The 22,908-nt window shown below is 39.2% G+C and overlaps 2 protein-coding genes across 7 annotated transcripts; one reads left to right on the top strand and one right to left on the bottom strand.

Moving 5' to 3' along the window:
• Positions 1–650: 650 nt before the first annotated feature.
• LOC126987845 (nuclear receptor-binding factor 2-like) lies at positions 651–11,703 on the bottom strand. Of its 5 annotated transcripts, none has more exons than XM_050845271.1 (6): positions 11,157–11,316; positions 9,634–9,818; positions 8,592–8,768; positions 8,115–8,391; positions 7,332–7,536; positions 651–3,530 (listed from the first exon to the last, which is right to left on the bottom strand). In XM_050845271.1, the coding sequence occupies exons 1-5, from the start codon at positions 11,277–11,279 to the stop codon at positions 7,339–7,341; spliced, it is 960 nt and encodes a 319-aa protein (XP_050701228.1). In that variant the 5' UTR covers positions 11,280–11,316; the 3' UTR covers positions 651–3,530; positions 7,332–7,338. The 5 variants fall into 5 exon arrangements, with proteins under 5 accessions (XP_050701228.1, XP_050701230.1, XP_050701227.1 ...); XM_050845273.1 differs by lacking the exons at positions 651–3,530; positions 11,157–11,316 and adding exons at positions 11,324–11,486; positions 11,612–11,703 and having other exon boundaries at positions 4,050–7,536; XM_050845270.1 differs by lacking the exon at positions 651–3,530 and adding an exon at positions 4,050–5,426.
• A 2,141-nt stretch (positions 11,704–13,844) lies between these two features.
• On the top strand, positions 13,845–22,561 carry LOC126987838 (zinc finger protein 3 homolog). 2 transcript variants are annotated; one of them, XM_050845233.1, is made up of 10 exons: positions 13,845–13,860; positions 13,973–14,202; positions 15,484–15,620; positions 16,623–16,709; positions 17,059–17,202; positions 17,717–17,827; positions 18,194–18,358; positions 18,630–18,747; positions 20,481–20,698; positions 20,808–22,561. In XM_050845233.1, exons 2-10 carry the CDS (start codon positions 14,046–14,048, stop codon positions 22,074–22,076), a joined length of 2,406 nt encoding a protein of 801 aa, XP_050701190.1. In that variant the 5' UTR covers positions 13,845–13,860; positions 13,973–14,045; the 3' UTR covers positions 22,077–22,561. The 2 variants fall into 2 exon arrangements, with proteins under 2 accessions (XP_050701190.1, XP_050701191.1); XM_050845234.1 differs by lacking the exon at positions 13,845–13,860 and adding an exon at positions 15,332–15,381 and having other exon boundaries at positions 14,054–14,202.
• The last annotated feature ends 347 nt before the right edge of the window (positions 22,562–22,908 follow it).

Below are 22,908 nucleotides of genomic sequence, written 5' to 3'. Positions count from 1 at the left end.
AATAGATCCTGCCAGGAGGTACTCGAGTTGGGAAGGGGGCCTGCATGGAGACTCGCTCGGAGGGACCCCCGGGCTTGGCGTTGTGGGGCAGGTGAGGTGACGCACCCCCCGGCGTATGCCCCCATTGATTGACCGATTGATTACCTTCCTTCCTTGCCACAATTTCTGAAATTTAATAATACCACATTTTATAGGAAAACTATTTCACATTCCAATGTTTGTTTGTACAGTTGCATAATAATTCCCTAAAACAATAGTGTGGATTATAAAGTGTTCTTAACATTTTTAATTTTACCTTTGAATTCAACTTGTATTATCTCATTTACTTACTATTGTTTTTAATTTTTCCAACAGTTGTAATCCACTATCATTCTACTATCCACTGATAAAAAAATTCAAGTAAGCACGTAAGTAAGTATTACATGTCATAAGTGAGCGACGGAGAATAGAACTAAATCTTGCAATGTGGAGAGGCCAGTTTCTTTAAAGATGAGCAGAAGTCTTGTTGCTATTGAACCAGCAGTGAGCTTACTAAAGGAGCCTAGGATCCAATTGCAAGCCACAAATAAAGAGTTAGTCTGGTATAAATTCAGTTCGGTAAGTGTTTTCTTGATCCATTTTTTCTGAAATAATTGGTTAAAAAAACAAAATTCTGTAAACATCACTTATTCATATGACTGTAGTACAAATCTTCATGCTATGTATAAAAGTAACAATATATTTATACATTTGTATAAATTGTGCTTAATCATCATGACACAGGAAATGTTTAATGAAAACTGTAGGGGCTGTGATACTGATCCACCAATACTTGAACTAACTTGAATATAGGTAAATGATTCTGATAAATCATTTGATTCTGATAAATCATTCGACATAAAGACATCTTATAAAAAAAATATATAACACCTTTTGGTCCCCCTTTCAATACACATATACAAAAATAAACACTACTCATGGCATCATACAACGCCTTGAGAGCTGACCCACAAAGTGTAAGTACTAGATACATTAACCCTCTTGCGCACCGTAAGTTTCCAATAAGTTTCTGTTCCACTCACCATCAGGCCCGACCGGCCTTTTTTGGCCGCCGTTATACTCTACATTCCCAGACGTATTTTACCCTCACAGATATATCTTACCCCAATAAATTTGGTATTAATGGCTTCATAAAGGCTTGTACTAGAACATGCGCAAATAAAAATAAGAAAATAAACACTACAAATTCGTTTCAAGTCTCCGTATAGAGTATTATTTACCAACTCTTCCCTAGCTCGAAATTTTGTGGGCCAACCTTTTTTAGTCGAATGTATGTTTCGAAGCAGAATTTAGTGAGGATTCTTATGGTATCCTCAAAATCCTCATACACCTATTAGTTCCCGAGTTACACCAAGAAAACTATTTTTTTAGGTGACCAACCCCTCCTCCCTCCACTCCTCCTCCCTCCTCCTCATCTACACTGCTTAGAAAGGTTGCCATATGTTACCATTAAGAAACTTATCCTAACAAATGACAATCCCAAATTTGACGAATTTTCACCGAAAACTTAATTTTCAATCAATTTTTTAAACTTCTATGACGCGTTTCGCGTCATCGTGCGCCTGGACCTTTTAACCCTTGATGACACGAAATGCATCATCATGCGCGAGAGGGTTAAGAAATAAAATTAGAAGAAACAGAGACAACTGTCAATACAAGTGGTACATACTTAAAATATATTACAAAGTGGAAGGAACAAGTAGTTTAAGGTGAGACAATACTCCTAATGACAAGAGCTCTTCAGGCAGTCCTAGAATAAGAATAAGCCAATAGTAAGAAGGACCATCTGTCACCCTTGAATGAATGCTGGTTACTGAACTGTATCTACAACACTGAAACAAAACATCTTTTGTTTTCCTGCACATGTGAGGTGGCATCTCCTCAAAGATTATTACACAGGTTGTGAAAATATTCTTTCTAATAAAAAGTGTCAACATTTTCAGAGACCCATCATACATACCAATCTGCTATTTGTTAACAGAAACAGACATGTACCTCAACCATTCTGCACATCCAATGACTTTCTTCTCATGGGGTGAAGGAAAATTTATTTTGAAAACTTGATAACTGGAGTATGGTAGAAAAGAAAAAGAATAATGCAGCTGGTTTCTCTTAGGAGACCAGAGATGTGGGTGTGTGTGGAGCAATGACCTGTTAGTGAAAATGTTGCATTTACACACTGTAGGCTTGATCAGTACTCTAATTTGCATATCAATTTTAATAATTAACATTTATGTAAAAAAACTGTAGTATTCAAAATTGCTTCACCTCATGTAGTATGCAGTAATATCTGGGTCATTTGTGAACATGCAAAAAAATAAAAAGCCTTATGGCTTAGACATGGCAGGATGTGTAAAAGACACATCTATATGGAGTATGTCTTCACTACTCATGATGTGCTGCATACCGAAGATGTGTTCCTAATAGCACTACTGATACCTAATGAAAACATTCTTGTGTCCACATTAATATAAAGAATATAATGATGCTACAAATGACTAAAATCTTAATTCACTGAATTAACGCTGAATCTTAATGTTGCATCTAAAATGGAAGACAACAAAAGTAGATGGCCATTTTTTCCAAGACCTCTGACACAAAAAAAATAATAAAAAGAGTGAATATCAAAGTCCTTTGCAATCAAACTGAAAAATTAAGAGAAATTTTAGGTAAAAAACAGGATCTCACTGGAATCTCTCTCTCTCTCTCTCTCTCTCTCTCTCTCTCTCTCTCTCTCTCTCTCTCTCAGAGAAAGAAAGAGAGAGAGAGAAACTGCACCTACTGGCCAGTGAAGTTCCTTACCAATAAAATTATTCTGCTCATATTTATATCTTAGGTGAACAGCCAGAAGACAGAATGCTTATTCCTGCAATGCCTATCTAATAATAATAATAACAAAATTTATGCCAACGATGGCTAATGATGAAATGGTTTAATGGCCTCATTAGAAATGATTCAAGATCATAATTCTAGCATCAATGGATATCATATTCAAGATAATAAACTATACTCATTACAAGTTTGAAAAGTGAAGCATTGTTTGAAGAGCCCCATGGGTGTGCTGATAGTCGATAAAGATAAAAAATGTTACAGAGATACACAACTGGTAAGTAAGTCTACACAAATTCAAATTTGTTGTCACTCACCAGATATTTCATCGGTTATCTGAATGAGTCAGACGAATACACATAGCAACTTATAAAACTAAGGTCAACGTGAGTGAGCACAATTTCTGCCTAATGTACATTGTTCATTGAGGGAAACAGAGATGGATTATATGGCAATGGAGAACAGATGCCACTAACCTTCACTATGATGAACTGAATTAGGGCAATGGAAAGGTGAAGGTAAAGTTGGGAACATAAATGTGGCCTCTGTGCTCATCTTCACCTCATTGCCCGTTGAAACTATGGTGGGTGTAAACCCAATACCCTGGGATACAGGACAAGTGTGACATCTAGGGTTCCCAAGGTATCCATTTATTGACCAGCCTGAAAGGGAAGATAAACAGCTGTGTGGGCTGTGTGCTGACTGCCTTGACCGGGGATTTGAACCTGGGCCTGCAGATTCGTTGCTGGATATTCTAACCATAACACCAATGTGGCGTAATGGAAAGTCACACATTAAATGAGATGGACACATATATAAAGTGTCAAGTGAAAACAAGATTAATGTTACTGTTGAGGATATGGGTGCACTATTTATTACAATGGTGGTGAACATGTAGTCTTACAGGAGACTCAACTTCTCAAATGTGCAAACATCTTAACAGTGAGGTCAGTTTAAAATCTGGTTCAGAGGGTTGGTAACATTAACAATGCTCACTGCTATACTTAGGTAACTTTTGGCAGTGATTAATTTATATTTCAAATTATTAAGTATTATTATTATTGTTATTATTATTAATACTTTAATAAAAAAAGTATTTTGAACACTTAGTATGACTCACATATAGAAATAATTCATGTAAAACTTACAAGTGTCATAAAAGGTGAAAAAAACTATAAAGATATGAATACGGAAATGTTTGTTGTACTCATATGCCACTGTATATAAAACTTACCATCATCTATTCTAATGTACCTATGCTTCCATCCATAACACCGATTCAAAGTATTATTTTAACCAAACCAAACGCATGCATCACATGTACTTGCATATCCTCAACTTAAAATCACACAATGTAAAAAATCTCTTCATATTTACCTACACACACTATGCTCCATAGCAATTCATATCGAGCAAATTTACTTAGGAATAATTAAAAACACAGATCTCTGAATACTACAGTCTGCCAGACTATTAACCATGTAACAAGCTCTATTACTTTTTGTATGTATTTGTGAATACTTTGATATGAACATTAGAGCAAATTTTAATGTTTCAATGGGCTAATGCAGTCTCAGCATAATATATACACAAAACATACCATTTATTCTTTTCTGCTCTCCACGCCATCTGTCTTGCAGGGACACATGGAGTTTAGGGAACACCACTCTTTGACCACAGAGAATGATGTTCAGTAAACCCTTGCTTTTACATGAACATAATGAATTTCAGCTATAACAAACTTTTGGGGCCAGTCTGGTATATACTGGTATATGCAGGGTTTGGTTCGGTGGTAGACTGGATGAACAGGTACACACACATCGGTTGGTGGCAGTGGAAACAAAGCTGACCGGGCGGTGCATGTCTTGTAAGTCTAGCTTTTTCCACTCAGCTGTAAACACCTCTGCATTTGTCTTTTCATACCTCACCTTTCACCTAACATAACAAACAACCTTCGTAATATATGGAAATGGTTGGAAATAGCAAACTTTCAACTCATAAAATTCATTATACATGAATGTTTCGGATATAACGTCATCCCTTTCCCCCTAATTAGTTTGTTAAAGTGAAGGTTTACTGTGTATGAAACTTGATTTTCCTAATCTTTCTTACATGAAGTAAGGCAATAATTCTGTTATTGCAGTTATGAAATTCTTGTAACATTATGGTATATCATGCATGGAGATTTGGCTCCAAGATTTTAAAACAATTAAATGTGAAGGCCAAGGAATAAGAACCATACCAATGGAACATTTCTTATAGAAGAATTAAATTCTGGTAAGATATGTGGCTTCTGATATCAACTTCTGGCCATTCATTAAAACTGAATATGACATGTACAGACATGTTACTTTTATCTAACCATACTACTATTGATGTGACAGTAGCTTTTATTTTCATATACTTTTGATTAAAAAAAAGTTTTAATCAAAGCAGGAATAAATTTCCATCCAATTTCCAATTGATTTCTCTTTTGATCACTCCTCCCTACTTTGCTTTATAGAAGCAGTGCTTAGTGTTTTTTGTTTTTATTCCTTCTTGCCCTTGGGCTTCCTTTACTGTAAAAAAAAAATCATATGGTGATCATAAGAACATGTTCTTGACAATGATAATGCTTACATGTTGTGATACATGAATGTATTGATCATAAAATACATACTTAAAGTAAGCAATGATGAAATGAGGTGTCAACATACGAAAAATAATTAACCTGCAAAATATATATATATATATATATATATATATATATATATATATATATATATATATATATATATATATATATATATATATATATATATATATATATATATATATATATATATATATATATATATATATAGTCAAACCTCGGTTTAAGAGTGCCTTAGTTTACAAGTGTTTTGATTTACAAGCAAAAAAATCCCACAAAAGATGCCTTGGTCTACGAGCGGTGACTTGGTATACAAGCAACCTGTTTGTTCCTTTCTTTTTTTTTTTTGTTGTTGTTGTTGTTGTTGTTGCCAACCCCCAGGTGGGAACACGGGCTATATGGAGGCCATCATGGTCAAGTGCGTACATCCCTTCGAGGAGGGACCACAAACCCTTGCTGGGTGATGGCTCATGAAGGGGAAGGGAGGATGCCGATGGACCGACTCTGTCGGCTTACGGCAGCCTAGCTGATCAAGTCAGTCTTTCGACGAGGACTGACGTGTTTCTTTGTACAAGTCGAAGACGTGAGCATGGGTTCCCTTTGTTCACAGCAAGATGAGAGTGCTTAAAGCAGAAAATACTGGGAATAGAGTCTCAGTTAGGGCTCCCACCTTGATCTAAAACAAACAAGGAACGCAACATCCCATCCTAAAATACAGAACGAATCCATATTTTAAGGAACGGATGTCAACCCTAAAATTTCTCTGGCCTGCCAAGACTGACAGCCACTGCCAGCTGCTTATGAAGGCAATAGGAAGGGGGGTGAGACATTACGATACATATTTTACACATATTTCAGGACGACCCTTGACAAAAATGACTTTAGGGACAAGAAATGCAAGTTTCGCAAGATTTGGGGTTAATTCTTGCTCGGTCTAGAGTAATTTTTGACCGCCAGATGACGGCTCTAGTTTCAGTCCGCATTGTAAACTCATAGAAATAGAATCCGTGTGCTCGTGTCATATTTTCAGCACTACTGTATGTTTTCAGCACTGCAGTGTGAATTCTTTGTGCTTTAACAATGTCCCCAAGAAAGATGGTTAAAAGGGATGGTGCTGCAAAGAAGAAAACAGGAACGGTGGATACTATGCTCGCAACAGGAACGGAGGGCGAGTCTCGGCAGCTTGTATGCCCTCCTGGACGTGACTGACTCCCGTTCACCCTCCATCTCAGACGATACGTCGAGTTAACTTCACGTTGGTGGTCGAACGTTGTTTCGGTGTCTTGAGAACAGGGAAATTGCAGCTGCTAAACCCCAGGGCGAAGCCTACACCTCGAGCATAGCTAGCGGTTGTGGGAGTCTCCGTAACAACCATAACACATTGATTTGTGTTTCATATTATATATCATTGCTATTTGTTAGTAAAATTATTTTAATTCTGTAATTCTGTAAAAAATAACATGTAAAATGATTTTTATATAAATATTTTTTTGAGATATGGGACGCATTAATGGGATTTACATTAATTTCATTAGGGAAATTCGTTTTGGTTTACGAGTGTTTTGGTGTGCGAGCAAAATTCTGGAACGAATCAAACTCATAAACTAAGGCTTGACTGTGTGTGTGTATATATATATATATATATATATATATATATATATATATATATATATATATATATATATATATATATATATATATATATATATATATATATATATATATATATATGAGAGAGAGAGAGACAGAGAGAGAGTCTTCTTGTATTGTCATACAAGATTGCAATAAAAACAGGGAATATGGTTTGCACCCTTCCATGCCAGTAGCCTACTTCTTGACTAAGAGCCTGTTTCATGATGGTCAAGAAAGTCCAGCGGTGGCATCTCCAGAGGGGCCAAATCAGGCACATTTGGAGGGTCTGGGGAGAACTCACTCAATGGTGAGAACACAAAAGGTGAGCAACTGGAGTCTGCCATGGCCCGTAGCCGCCTCCTTTCACTCTCATAGTTCTCGCAACGAAGTTGCAGTTCACGGACCTTATGCAGAAAATGTACTTGTTTAAGATCACACCATATAATATAATATATTACTTGTAATTAACCAATATAAATGTAATTAAGATCCCTCTTTCCACAAAAAATTCAAATTAATGCAGCACATATAGATATTGGATGAGATCGGCCAATTTTCTATTTTCAAATAAATGACTTACATGAACAAAGCACATCTGATTAAACCTAACTTGGTAGTGTAAGACAAAAATCTGATATCAAAATTAAAATTAGCTGACTACAAGTGATGCAGTAACACTAAGTTTTGTTTCTTGTGGATATGAAGCATCTAATTTCAGGCAATAAATAGAAATGTGCATCAATCATATATAGCACTGAGGTTATTTTGAATGATAAGGTGAATGTGCATTGTCAAGACCATATAGTGGCACTTGGAATACTAGACTTAGTTCCTGGAGGTCTTCAATGTCAGATTTTTCTTCAAATTTACTATTCCAGAACTTAATGTTATTCACTATGAACCTTAGGTAATCTGATCATATCTGAAAAAAATTACAAGTTAAACACTAGAAGATATTTAAGGGATACTAATGTTTATTTACCTGGTTCTTCAGGAGTGAATTTTCCTTTTCATATGAAGATAGTTCTGTTATAAGCTGGGAAATTAGGCCTTTCTGGTCATCCATCAACGAGTGCAGCTCCTCCACCATTCCTGCAAACTCCTTGGACTTGACTGCTGTTGAAGTTGTTGCAGGACTTTCATTGCTAGTCTTTCCATCTTGAGGTTCAGTGGAAGAGTCAGTCTGGGCTTTTAGACCTTTGCTTTCATTCCCTTCTGTAAGCAACCGATCCAGGAGGGAATGCACCTTTTCCACATTTCTGAAATTAAAAATGACACTGGAAAACAGCAGAATGACACCTGAAAGATAGTGGAAGGTCTGCATTCATCACAGGTGCTTGTCTTCAGAAAAATATTAGTTCAATATAGAAATTACAGAGTGATAAATATTATAATTCAGCAATATAAATATGCATATGGAAACTTTAGTTTGAAAACTTGTACCATCTTAAAAACTAACTTTGTCACTTCCAATGACATTGTATGAGTCATCTTGCTTGAGTTTGAGGTGAGGCTGCCAGGAAGTTCTCGGCTGCCTGATCCTGAGCCTGAACTGTTGCTTCCACTCACACTCCCAATCTTAGCACGCTGGCTTTCCATTGCCTTCAAGTACTTCTCCAGCTGTTTGACGCGAATCCTATTTAAAAAAAAAAATGTAATTCATATAAACTTATGTATGCTACATATACATGTTATATAAGATGACATTTTCAAGCAGGGAATCCTTATTTTTTTTCCATGCAATCTGACCCAAGAAGAGTAATAAATATTGATAGTTAAAATAATGGTGGTACTGCACAAGCACTGCCTGCTGAGCATGTCTCCCTGCACACAAAGAAGGACAAGACCAGCAAAAGATGAAGACTGCCCAAAATGTCCAGAGATGGAAGAAGGGAGGTGCTAAAATAGTATGAATAGAATAGTGGAAATAAAGAGGATGCAATGTGTTTCATTTGAAGAGGAGTTTTGGTGTGTTTAGTGTAACAGACCTACATCAAGGAGTCAAGTATGTAGGAGTGTGGGTGTGAGCATGAACCTGATTTAGGGAAATGGGAAGAGGAAGAAAATGAGTGAGAGAGGGTTACATTCACACTATCCTCCAACGATGTAGAGAGGTCAGAAGTTGCAGCGCACACACACACACACACACACAAACACATACATGGTAAACATTTTTGCTCAGTGTGTTTGTATATTTTCAGCCAGAGCTGCCTTTCATTCTCAATAAGCCATTTATTATCCTTATTATTATTATTATTATTAAACACACACACACACAAAAAAGGCGATGACAGGAAATGTAAATAGCAAAAATATGTGTGGATATGCCTACTTATATACCAATAATTTTCTTTTAAGGCATAATAATATGATCAATGTAATCTGTAAAGCAATTCCTAACCACAGAGGCAGGCAATGATAATGTCTAACTAACCACCTCAACGTTTGAACACTGATGGCACACAATATCCTCAAAGCTATACATTCATGCAATGCCTTGCCTGAGAAGGTCGTGTTGGCGCAGGTGATGCTCATGCTGCAGAGTGATGCTCTGGCGAGCTAAGACATTCTTGGTGAGGCTCAGTGCTGCTTTCAGCAACTCCGCAGCTCTACCATGACACTCTGCAGCTTCCTTTAGCCTTCCTCCTCGCTGGAAAGACTCTGCTCGACGCTGCTCTCGGTGAGCCTGTAGAGCAGGGTAGAAAGGTTTGTACGTATATATGACTATGCTTTTACCCAGGATATTCTTTACTTTCAGACCTTTTCTGCTACACTATTCAAAACATCAGTGTAGTAATTATCATAATTATGTCAGACAAATTTTTCACAGTAACCTAACTCCATCAAATTTCATCCAGTAAACTAAAGTAACAACTACCAAATACATGTAGCCTAATCCTGACCAGTAACAAAAATGTTAGAAATTTTGTAATTTGATAATTGACTAAAAATTAATTAATATCAGACACATGATATTTTTCTATGTAGATCAAATCTGCAATGTGAAAAATCTCAATTCATTATAAAAATAAAAAAAAGCCTCAAAAAAAAAAAAAGAGTCTCTCATCTCTTAAGTTTTTTTTTTAGATGACTATTTTCATTTTTTTTCATTCATCACAATTTATCTTTCTTTTTAATTCTTTCAAAAAAAACTGCTTATTTCTGCTGCTAATCATTTCCTTCCTTAAGATGGGGAGGTCAGGTAGTGGGCAAAGTTGCTAGCAAGTTAGTTTAGTTTTATTAATTTTAGACTTAACTGATGATGACATATTGTTTGTGTGATTAGTTTTTTGTCATGATGACAAGGCAATGGGGCAGTCAACCTTCCTCATGGCTTTGTATGGGCTGAACTATTATAATTCTGTTGAGTTTATTTTATCACCAATTTACATTCTTAATTCCTAGAAAATCACTAGTTTTGGGAAGCAGAGCGAGTGGGTGAATTCAAGAGTTACAAGGTTCTTACCTGGATTTCTTATCTGCATGACCTTTCCCTATGAGCCATGCTAGGGTGAACCGTCAGGCAAAGAACCGAAAGGTCTTACCAACCAATGCGCCAGCCTATCCAAACTCATCAAACAACATAACATAATCTAATAAGACATAGGCTAGGACAAGGTTAACCCGGTAGCAGCGATGGGCCAAATTTGTGGCTTTACCGTGTACCAGCGACAGGCCAAATTTTTGCCATGATATAAACCCCCCAAAATAGATGATGCATAAACTGATCACAAATGCGTTGATATATATTATGAAATGGTTTGCTGAGTGATGATTTTTTTCCTCATTTTTCTCGCTTAGAGGGGCCTTTAAGAAACATGATCCCTGCAGCTACCAGGTTAATTACAAAACATCAAAATTTACCAGAAAGTTTTGTTCTCCATTGTGTAGGGCATACTTCAAAGAATGTTTATCACAGGTATACCCATTCACTGACCATCCTGAATGGGGAGATGAACAGGTGGGAGGGCTGAGGATGGGCAAACACTAGGATAATACCCGGATTTATGCTAGGCGTACTAACCACTACACCACGGAGGCGCACACAAGCAACAGTGGCTGCGGGTGTCTGCCTGTATGCCCCGATAGGTCCGTACTCTTTGTTTGCTTCGACTCTCGGTGCGGTGTAAACAATGCCAGTGTCCATGAACTAAAAATGGCTATGAGTGACCTTCAGCAGCACTCACATACCTGGTTCAAAGGGGAATTCTCCATCACAGGATTACCCGTCCATGTCTCGCGGGGGTGTCCTCAGATCAGGGGCGTCCAGGCGGGTCATTGGAGGAGCATTACGGGACACACTCATGGACTGGACACACTCGCGCACCTCAGGACTCACCAATACCACCAGCCCCTGAAAACGACGAGTTGGCTGAATACCTTTAATGACTCACCTGCTGCTTAGTGTCCCTCTGCTCACCCTCCCCGTGGCGTGAAATAGATTCAAACATAAACATAAACCTTGGCACATGATGTAACCTTGTAAAAAGTCAATATTCCTTTAAAATAGCAATGTCGCCAAGTTAAACAGCTGTCAACTTTTCTTTGTTTTCGTGTATCAGCTGATGCGGCCCCTCAGTGAGCGTAATGAACAGCGAGGCCCTGCAGCGAGGATAAGAGGAAACTTCAGCGGGGAAATGAATGTCTACTGCAGTGAGGACAAGAGGAAACTTCAGCGGGGAAAATGAATGTCTACTGCAGTGAGGACAAGAGGAAACTTCAGCGGGGAAAATGAATGTCTACTGCAGTGAGGACAAGAGGAAACTTCAGCGGGAAAATGAATGTCTACTGCAGTGAGGACAAGAGGAAACTTCAGCGGGGAAAATGAATGTCTACTGCAGTGAGGACAAGAGGAAACTTCAGCGGGGAAATGAATGTCTACTGCAGTGAGGACAAGAGGAAACTTCAGCGGGGAAATGAATGTCTACTGCAGTGAGGACAAGAGGAAACTTCAGCGGGGAAATGAATGTCTACTGCAGTGAGGACAAGAGGAAACTTCAGCGGGGAAAATGAATGTCTACTGCAGTGAGGACAAGAGGAAACTTCAGTGGGGAAAATGAATGTCTACTGCAGTGAGGACAAGGGGAAACTTCAGCGGGGAAAATGAATTGTCTACTGCAACGAGGAAAAGAGGAAATTTCAGTGGGGAAAATGAATTGTTTACTGCAACGAGGAAAAGAGGAAACTTCAGCGGGGAAAATGAATGTCTCTATGGATTGTAAAGATAACCAAAGTGTTCCTAACGCAGTGATGGGAAAAAAGGGCCGGGCACGATATGCTTGAAGAAGTACAAGAAAAAGGACTGAAAATAAGTGATTCAAGCAACTAAACTGAAAAAAAAAATATAGTGCTATAGCTAGTGTATTAAAGTGAGGAAAGTTATATAACATAATGCTATTGAGAAACAATTAGTGTGAATGATTAAGCAGAAGAGAGGACCGAGAGGAGAAGAACGTAGAAGATTAATAAACTGATTCTTATTCAGCAAAATATGTATATGTTTAGGTACTATGAAAATATAGGCTAGTCACCTATTAAGAGTAACACTTGAAAGTATCTATGGCAAAAGTAAAGGTTGAATACTATATATTAAGTTATTGTTCCGCCTTTTCATTGCTGGCAACGCAATATAGTATCAACGCAGTATATTCTTATCAGTAATCTAGAAGCAGTATACGAGGTAACTGTGCGTCATGATCGAGTCTTCTTTCAAGGAGAGTCCATAATTCCAAGAACGTACGTACGTGGAAGTCTCTCTCTCTATATACAGAACTATATATAACTATATAGTATATATAGAACAAACATATATAGAACAAAATTGTTTATGATCGATGACACTTTGCGCACGGGGAACAATGGCATAAAACTCAAATGTAGACAAGTAAATTCAGACTGCACCAAATTTTTCTTCACCAACGTTGTAGTGCGAGAGTGGATCTCTCTCTCTCTCTCTCTCTCTCTCTCTCTCTCTCTCTCTCTCTCTCTCTCTCTCTCTCTCTCTCTCTCTCTCTCTCTCTCTCTCTCTCTCTCTCTCGTGTGCAGCGGGGCCGCGGGAGGGATCTGTCTATCTATATCTATCGATCTATTTATCTATCTATATCTATCTCTATATCTATCTATCTATCTATCTATCTATCTATCTGTCTATCTATCTCTATCTATCTATCTATCTAGAGAGAGAGAGAGAGAGAGAGAGAGTACACTAATCAGTATTATACCTTAATCCCTTTCACATGGGGCGCTACTCACGCCACTCACGCGCTGCTAAAAAAAAGTGGCGCGGTGCCGCTGCAGCTGTACGTGTGAGATCTCCAATTGCATGAATGTCATGTATCGTGACGAGCAGTCCATTTATCTTTTTGTGGTCGACATCGGCGGCGAAGCCAACCACTCTAATCCGTCTGCATGCACTCTGCAGTGCTACTTTTTTTGTGGTCATGGCTGCGTGTGAAAGCCTGCTGGATCCATTCATCTCCAGTATGTACCAGCGGGAGCGCTGCTGAACAAGGTCTGGTGAGCAGCGCTGCAAAAAATGTGGCCCCGTGTGAAAAGGGCCTTATACTCTACTTTAACAATATTACACCTGATTCACTTCTCTCCCCTGCACACTCGGCTCCCCCGTCCCCCCAACAGCCGACACAAATATGCGTATTATTATATGCACCTGTACGGGTGCCCTGCACATCACAGATCCAGATCCAGATCACTGTGTGATTTATTTTAAGGTGAAAGCAACCGAAAACTAATATATTACAGACCACACAATTAATCTAAATAATCGATTACAGAAGAAATCGAGCACATCGCCCCTCACTATCTTTCCGTCCCTTGGAACAGGCCGCCGCCGCCCAGCCCACGGCCAGCCGGGAGTGTTACCAACCCACGGCGCGGGGAGTGTTACCAAGGCAAGATGGCCGACCCTGTCCCCGCCGAGGATGTCAAGCCCGCCGACACGCAGGAGTACTGGCTCACCCTGGAGGAGGCGGAGGGCGAGGTGAAGGCGCACGAGGAGCGGACGGGCACGCGATACAACCTGTCCAAGGCCGACCCCTCCTTCGGCTCGTCCTGTGAGTATGCCGCCGCCGCCTTCCCGCCTCCTGCTGCCCTGTCCTGTGAGGGTTCCTGTGACCTGCGACCTCTGTTTCTGTGACCCACTTGCACAACTGGCTTGTATAATTATGGAAGACTAGACGCACCCGCTGCCCTTGTCTGCTTAAATCTAAAACTGTCCTCGTCATTTTCCGCTGGGTTGCCTGCATACCTTCACTCTAGTTTATGTGGCTTAAAGACTTGGTTCTTCTCTTCCTTCTTCTGTAGACCTCTGACGCCTTAAACCCACATGCATAACTTTTTTTGTAAGGTTCTGTCCACCCATTGCCCTTGTCTGCTTTTATCTGAAGCTGTTATTGTCGTTTTCTGCTGTGTTTTGCCTGCATTCCTTCACACTGGGTTTTGTGGCTTATGATACAGGCTTTCTTCTTCTTTTCCTTCTTCTTCTGTAGACCTCTGACGCGTTGTATCACTTGTTTGGTCTTTACACTACACAATGATCTTCCTTCCTTGGTCTCATTTGCTTATTTTTCTCATTGTTTCCAGCTTTCAGCCAATAATGTTTTCATGTGGCTCACTATTGCCTGTCTTTATCTCCTCTCAGCCCCAGTACAGTTAATGTGCCAGGTCATACTCAGAAATAAGATGCTGTATTAGGCGTTTGAGGTCAGGTGGCTCCTGTAAGTGTAGTTTGGAGTGGCAGCCCAAAACTTTTCTCCCCATATATGGTAATGTTAGGGCAGCAGGTTTGGACAGTGTAGTATTATTTGACTGAGGGAAGAGAATCTTTCTTTGTAAATTTGGGATCATGGATATGGACAGGTCACTAGTTTCTATATCATGCGCATTGAAACTGATATTTCTAAAGAGTAAGTTTTGTTATATATATATATATATATATATATATATATATATATATATATATATATATATATATATATATATATATATATATATATATATATATATATATATATATATATATATATATATATATATATATATATTTTAGTTATTTACTGCCTTGTATAGGCTTACTGGCCTCTTGCAGACTCTGTTCTTTTCTGAAGCCTATAGCTGTTAAATGTATGAAGATGTAAGTAGGCTGTAATTTCTCATTTCACACTGAGTCATTCTTATTTGTAGTATATGGTTAATGCAGTGTATGCTGGCTGTCTTTGCAACAAAACAATAAGGTATATATTAGTTTTATCTGCTTAGCACTATTCAGTTTATCACATGAAATACTGACATGAAAACAATCCTTCAGAATTTCACAATCATTGCATTGTTTTCAGCTTGGAATGTGGCAGAATGCAAGCTGGTGTGGGAGGAGGGGGAGAAGTATCAAGGGACCCGGCTGGACTTTGATGGGGTTCCCTTCTTTGTGCTGGGCACCAAACAGCTGACATGTCATTATGGGGCCAACACAAAGGTTGGTGTTCTCATGAGTATGATCTGTTGCCTAGGGTTATTAGGGTTGTATTCTGTCAAAACATACTATGATATGCAGATCTTAATACACATAATTAGCTCTATTGGTGAAGAATGAAAATGGTCAGTCACAAATATCTACATTACATGAAAACATTTACGTGAAGGGCCAAAACTGTTTTTATACAATAAAATGAATCAGTGTACAAGTGAAAGAGATGGATACTATAGTCGATTGACTCTAACTTGAGCCTTTAGGCACGGCTCCCCTGAGCCGCGCTACTGCCACATCACCCCATCACTCTCCTCAGAGGAGCTCGCTACACTCCCCCCCTTTCTTATTTATGTTATATATAATATCTTTTGCTTGGCTGTACAAGACGCGAGAGTGAGACCTACGTGAGTCTTCCATGGTGGTGGAAGGGTGAATGGTGCGGCATCATCGCATGAGCCACGTTGCCAAGTGAAATGGAAGGTTTACAGAGTTGTTGTCTTTCCCTCAAATCCCAAGCCATTCATAACACCATGCAGTCGTATTATGAATGTAGATATATTCCATAAATAGATAATGTACAGACTAACAGTGAGACAGATCGCCATGTGCAGGTCATCGCTAGATGTGTAAACAAAGGGGGGGTTCCTGGGCCAAGCCACAGGGCTCAAGTTAGAGTCAAAAGACTATAGTATCAAACCACTCACTCAGATATATACATATTTCTACAGCCAAAATTTGTGCCTTCATCAGAGCTGGGTGCATTACTCATGGCACTTCTTTCCTCACTTTAAAACTTCATTTTTGTGAATAGGGTAGATTGTAATTTTTGCAGTCTCTGAGTATTAAAAAAAAGGGATCTAGTTAGTTTACTCTTAGATTGCTCCTTTAATTGACTGGGTAATTGGCTTTACATTGGGGATAGAAAAAAACAAGAACCAGAGTAATGGTAATAGTGACAATGCACATGTTTTATGCATGTAGTCACCTGACTCTCTGCATCACCTCCAGAAACTCAGCACCTCCAGCCTTTCCAAGAAGCCCAGCTGTCCTGCCAAAGTAGTGCTCAAGGAGGTCATCAAGCTTCCAGATTACAAAGTAAGACTCCACAAATGTGATCCTGTTCATCTTGGAGTAATGTGTGTCTCGCCTGAATCAGTGCAGAAATATCACTGATAAATGTGCTTTTGGGCAAAGACGTAAACTATAATAGTAAATTTTGGGGCGTATGCTCCTTGCCACACTCAAATGTTTTTTCCTCAAACTTTATATACTCAATTAAATATAAATGATAAATATTAATTGGATATTTCGTTAAAATGATAGTTTCAGTAATTTTTGTAATAATTTCTCATCTAAATGATGTACCAAGCATATACTTCAGTGTAGAATATTTGTGTGAGTACCAATTAATTTGTAATTCATCTAGCATTTTCTCTCCCCAAAGATTGAAAACAACACAAACTACGAGAAGAAGAAATGGTCCAAGATGATCCGTGATGACATGTGTTGCGGCAATGTTCGGTTTGAGCGGAGGATATACGTCCAGCTTCCTTCCCTTGACGTTCACCACCACACAGTCTTGACCAAGGTAGTGTATGGAAACATCTAAAATAATCTAGTTTGGGGTTAGTTATTATCTCATACACTCTTGTCTGTCATATAGCAGCTCTTACCTATGTACTGATTATAAATCAGGTGTTGTTGGCTGTACCCCAGGGAGGTGAGTCCTATACATCTCCAGTCACAGTACTTATCTGTGGCACTGTAGTACAGAGAGGTTTGCCAAAACGGGGCATCACACTTCATCCTGTGCAAGTTTTGTTACCTTTGGGCTTTAAACCTTTAAAATCTGAATTTATGTTATTTCAGTATTTTGTGAGTGATTATAATAGCTGTAGATTATGATATGCTTTTATTAGGATAACAAATAAGATTTTCACAACTATACCTTCTCAAGTACATAAAGTGACTATCTGTGATGATGAATACTAGGTATATGTTTTTTTTCTTTGGCAGCAGCAAATATAAAAGTAATACACATTATGATGTAGATTGATTTATGAATAAGTTTTCTACTCCTAATTTATTGCATATATTTACAGAGAGTACAAGAGATAAAGTTTAATGCAAATGGTAGTGTGCCTCACTGCCTGGTCTGCAATGGCAAACTGTCAGCTTCAGCCAGATCTGCTATTCCTCTCTTCACAGGGAAGGTGAGAGTAGAAGGTTGTAGCATTTCATAGATAGACCATAGTGTTCATAAGTTTGTGTATCTTTATGTATTATCTGAACAAATAAGGTTCTATTCCATCTTTTTCCATCTAGTTTTTGAAATCCCTATTTACATCTCTTCTCTCTCTCTCTGGTGAATTCTGGAACAGCCTTTTGTCAACTATATTTCTTTTATCCTATGACTGAATCTCTTTTAAGAGGGGTAGTAGCAAGCTGCCTCTGGGACCATGTTTGATCATCCTTATGACAAAATTTTTTGGCTTGTGATTTTATTTATTTTTATTTTATTTTTTAATATGTCTCCTTTACATAAAAAGACTTTCATGAGCTACTGTCTTCCTCTCCAGATCGTGACGAGCCATCGCCGGCAAGAGCTGTGTGCTGTACTGGAAGATATCTTGAACCAGCAGCTGGAGAAGGGCACAGTTCACTCCAGTATTGTATGCACCAAGTGTTTCAATCTTATAGAAGACATTGATTCTCTTGAGGAACAAGTGATAACTAAAAAACAGGTATGAGTTTTTTAAATTTCAGATCATTTGCCTCATGTTTTAGATTTGTTATGTAGTGTGTTCATTTAACGATGGATTTATTGTCCTAATACTTGCAGTGGAGGGAAGCTAGCTTTCTTGCCTATATTATTGCCTCTCCTCTGTCTCCTAATGTTTTCCCTCCCCTTTGTAAACACCAGATGATGTCCTTAAGTAGAGCACAGTAAAGGGGTTTTAATGTGTTTGGGTCTTGTGTGAAATTCTGTGTGATTTGTTCGCTTTGACTTTTCAGGTGGTTGTCAACAGGTACAAACGGACAATATCAGAAATTAATCAAGCACCCCAATCCCCTACCACCACTTTCCAACCTGCGGATGATGATAGCAGTAGCCTTGATGACATGCCTCAGAGTGAGTAACTGTAACTCACACAATCATTTGTCAATAGTAATTCTCTGTAGCTCATCATCACTTTGAACACAATGTCTCCTCCTCAGTTTTGATCATAGACTCAAATAGGGTTTGTTCATCAATTTGTATCACTATTCTAATTAGTATGCATCAGAAGGACAATGATTTGGATCTTGAGGATGTGTGTGCTCCCTGCCTCACTCTACACTGAGGCATGGATACTAAATGGTGACTTGAAGGGGCAAACTGACACTTTTGATATCTTATCTGTTGCATCTCATCTCAAGAAGACATTTGATTCTGCATTGTGAGGCATACTAGGATCCTTTCTACTCCATGGGATTCTTGCAAAGATTGCTGATCTGTTGACTGACCTCCACTCTGGGAGTTAGAGTTACGAAGTGTTGGGGGAGTGTATTCAGCTTCTTTCCTGTGGGCATGATAGTGAGGCAGGGTTTTGTCCTTGCTATGTCACTTTTCAACACTTATGGATAATCCATTATATATGAGGATAAAGAGGCACTCACAGAGCTTGCAGCTTAAGCAAGTTGATGGTTCTGCCAAGAGGTGAATGTTATGGAGAAGGAGCACACATGGGGGCTTCCTCAGAAGGACCCCTGGGAATTTCGTCACTGGGCGGATGAGGCAATGCATTCCCTGGTGTATGCTCCCAATGACTCATTGATGCTGCTCACTTCTGTTCTCCCTCTCAGTCTCATTCATCACAGATTCTAAAGGCCTCTTCAATACTTCCTTTGTCTCCTCATTCCTTTTTGCAAGCACACCTCTCTATTCTGAAAGTGTCACTCCTTTCCACCCTCCATTTTCCTTTTAACTTGATTCTGTAAGAGATTTTTGTTCCTCTGATATTTTGCTGATATCTTCCTACCAAATTCTTCATCCACTCTCTTTCCTTTCCCTAACCAATCTTCACCAGTTCCTTACTCTTCACTTTCTCTCTTACCTCACCTCTTCCAACACATTTCTCTTCAACATTTTCTTGTAGATCCTTTTCTTCTCCTCAAATGGTTCTTTTTATCTCATCTGTCCACCATGCAATCTTTCCGTCCTCCTCCACACACTTTATATCCAACTTCTTCAGTTGCCCTAACCTCTGGCCTCTTAAAAATCTCTTAATACCTCACTTACTCAAGCATTGTGTTGTATTCCTACTCTTGCTCTTCCTAATAATTCTTTCAGCTTTGTTCTGCAGACCTGTATGTGATCACTTTCTTGTCATCTTTCACTTGCCTTTTCCTTTTCATTTTCCTTCCTCCCAAAACCTATACCTGGGACAACCAGGAGAAGGTAAACTGTGGGAACACAGATATCACACTTACTCAGTGTGGAATGGAGTGTACGAATTGGTGAATATATCCCAAATGCAATTTCATGTAGCTTGACTTAATTTCCAACACAGCATCTCTTAATCTATCAGTTACTCGGTTCTGACTGTAAGCTTCATGTAGTTACCCTCTGTAAATCAGCCTCTTATGTCATGAACTATATTGCACTGCTCACTATTACCACTTGTATCTTATACTTAGCTTCTTGAATCCACTAATATACTGGTACAAATTATTTTGCATTGTTCTAATTTTTGTGGTCAAAGATTTTCTGGTAGTTTGCAGATGATTGCAGCTGTTTAATACAAATGAAATAAACCAGGCTGAAGTGTAAATATAGATAATTGTGACAAGTGCCATTGAAGTTAATAAAAAAGAGTTTAACAGGTAGCAAACACAGTCGGGGACGCGGCAGACCTCCAGGGCGTCCAAGGTTGCGGGGCCGGGGCCGAGGCCGCCCCAAAGGGAGAGGTCAGATAATTAAAAAGGCCTCAGACAGTTGCCCAGTGAAGCTAGAGCTGGAGGAAGTACCTGAAGAAGAGAATGGCCAGGAGAATCTCAGATCCCCTCTTCCTCTCAGAACAATTAAGAAGGAAGACATCATGGTGAGTGGGCTTCAAGGAATCTTTCTCGATTTGTTGTTTGCAACATACTTTTATTGATTTTCATATCTACTTATGTTTTATTTATATACCTGCATATATTTCTTTCTAGAGTGACTTAGAATCTATGGAAGATTCCCAAGAAAGCCTGATGAGGATAGAAGCCCTTGCTGCAGAGGAAGGAGAGGTCGAGATGCCAATAGATAAAGAAGTTTCCATGGAGCTGCAGGAGGACGTGTTGGAGGTGGTAGAGGAGGTGCTGGAGAAAGAAGAAAAGCATGGCAAAAAATTTTCTTGTCCTCAGTGTCACAAACTGTTCTTAACCAAAGCTGCTATGAGAAATCACATAAAGATTCATGACCGTCTAGAGTCCTATGAGTGTGAAGAGTGTGAGAAGAGCTTCACCACCAAGTATCGCCTCAAAGCTCACCTCAAAATTCATGTGGACCGTGAGAGACCTCACTGTTGCCATGTGTGTAATAAATCCTTTTATACTCGATACCATCTAAACACACATCTAAGGTCCCATGAGGGTGCTAGAAACTATGTGTGTGAGGTGTGTGGCAAGGCCCTCTCTACTCACAAGACCCTAGAACTGCACATTCTCACTCACACTGGAGAAAAACCGTACCAGTGTGAGATCTGCGGCTCCACTTTTAGGCAACGCAGCAACTTGCTCACGCACATAAAGGCAACGCATTATCACGAAAAGAACTACCACTGCCAACTGTGCCAGAGATCCTTCGTGAGGAAGCGACTGCTGGAGTACCACATTAATAGTGTTCACACGGGTCATCGTCCATACAAATGTGAAATGTGCAACGCCACCTTTGTGTACCCTCATTATTTCAGGAGGCACATCAGGAAGCACACTGGGGACAAACCGCACAAGTGCCACGTCTGTGAGAAAACTTTTGCCTCCAGGGAAAACCGTAATGCCCACATGTTTATCCACTCAGAGAAAAAACCATATGAATGCAAAGTGTGCTGTGCTGGGTTCATGAGGAAACCATTGTGCGTTTCTCACCTTGCAGTCCACGGCCAAATAAACAATCCTGAAGCCTATATCACCTTCAACTCTCCCAGTCTCCTTGCTAACAGTCATGAGGTAGCCACAGTTGAGGAAGAGGCTGCCCAGGCCATCCATGCAGTGAGGTTAGCAGAAGAGGCCGATTCCCACCAGCCAGTAGAGGAGCAGACCCAGATACTAAGGGAAGGCAAGGTGGTCAAGCTCACTTCCAGACCAGTGCATATCCTTGAGACTGATGAGACTACTCGCTATGTCATACACTCGTCTGAGCGGGTCACGGACAACAACATGGAACATTTCTTTGCTGAGCTTCAGGGTCAGGTCGTAGAAGTCCGCTCCGAGGACTTTTAGAAACATCCATGATAAGTCATGAGCTGTGGCTTAGACAACCAGCCAAAATGTAATATAACTCCTGCTGTTGAGTCAGAATCTATGCTGTTTTATTTTGTTCTGTTTGTACATTTTCTAAAATTTTATGTAAATTGATTATGGATCTCCACCAGATCTAAACTGGAAAAAAGATGTAATGCCTCCAACTTTTATTAGATGCCAGATGCTGCAAGGTGGTGCTTTCCAAATGAAAGACTGAAAGCTACTACAAGAGTTAATGGCATGTCTACATACAGGAAGCCTTCAAGTGATCAGCTTGGTGATCAGCAGGTGAAGTATCTGTTGCTTGGTTGTAAAGTATAAGTTCAAACATGAATTGAGTGCCAATGTTTGGCAGCAAATTACTAACTTTTATGTTTGGCATATTTATTATTTAAGCACCAAGTAATGGGGGTAATCCTTATGACATGTAATTTCCTTTACAAATATAATATTGTACAAATGGTTTCTTGTATGTTAATGCAGCTGATGACTGTTCCCTTTGAATAGTATCTAATATCAACACAAGACTGATTCATAAATAAAATATCGGCACCAAGGAAGTTTAGTATTGTACTTTGAACAGGCATGAGAAATAGAGGCTAATGTTAGCCGTAGGGCAGCAGCCTGAAGTGAAGCAGCTCCTGCCGTGCCTCATGTCTGGATACAAAGGTGTTTGCATGTACAACATGTTCCTGTCTTTCTATTTTGTTTTGCCCCCTGTCTGTTTCCGTTGATGTAGATTTTTTTTTGTCCTGCATTACATCTGGAAAACTGGAGAAGTGTAATGAAATTTAACTAGTATGTAGAATCC

The sequence above is a fragment of the Eriocheir sinensis genome, chromosome 66 (genome assembly GCF_024679095.1).
Source record: "Eriocheir sinensis breed Jianghai 21 chromosome 66, ASM2467909v1, whole genome shotgun sequence".
In the NCBI taxonomy this organism is placed as follows: Eukaryota; Metazoa; Arthropoda; class Malacostraca; order Decapoda; family Varunidae; genus Eriocheir; species Eriocheir sinensis.
This window is presented reverse-complemented; position numbering and strand designations above follow the sequence as displayed.

Coding starts and splice junctions, on each gene's coding strand:
- LOC126987845 (XM_050845271.1), bottom strand. CDS start 11,279: ATGGACACTGGCATTGTTTACACCGCACCGAGAGTCGAAGCAAACAAA. Junction 9,819..11,156: donor TGCGCCTCCGTGGTGTAGTG/GTTAGTACGCCT, acceptor CCTGCTCTACAG/GCTCACCGAGAGCAGCGTCG. Junction 8,769..9,633: donor CGCCAACACGACCTTCTCAG/GCAAGGCATTGC, acceptor TTTTTTAAATAG/GATTCGCGTCAAACAGCTGG.
- LOC126987838 (XM_050845233.1), top strand. CDS start 14,046: ATGGCCGACCCTGTCCCCGCCGAGGATGTCAAGCCCGCCGACACGCAG. Junction 18,359..18,629: donor AAGTGATAACTAAAAAACAG/GTATGAGTTTTT, acceptor TTGACTTTTCAG/GTGGTTGTCAACAGGTACAA. Junction 18,748..20,480: donor CCTTGATGACATGCCTCAGA/GTGAGTAACTGT, acceptor AGAGTTTAACAG/GTAGCAAACACAGTCGGGGA.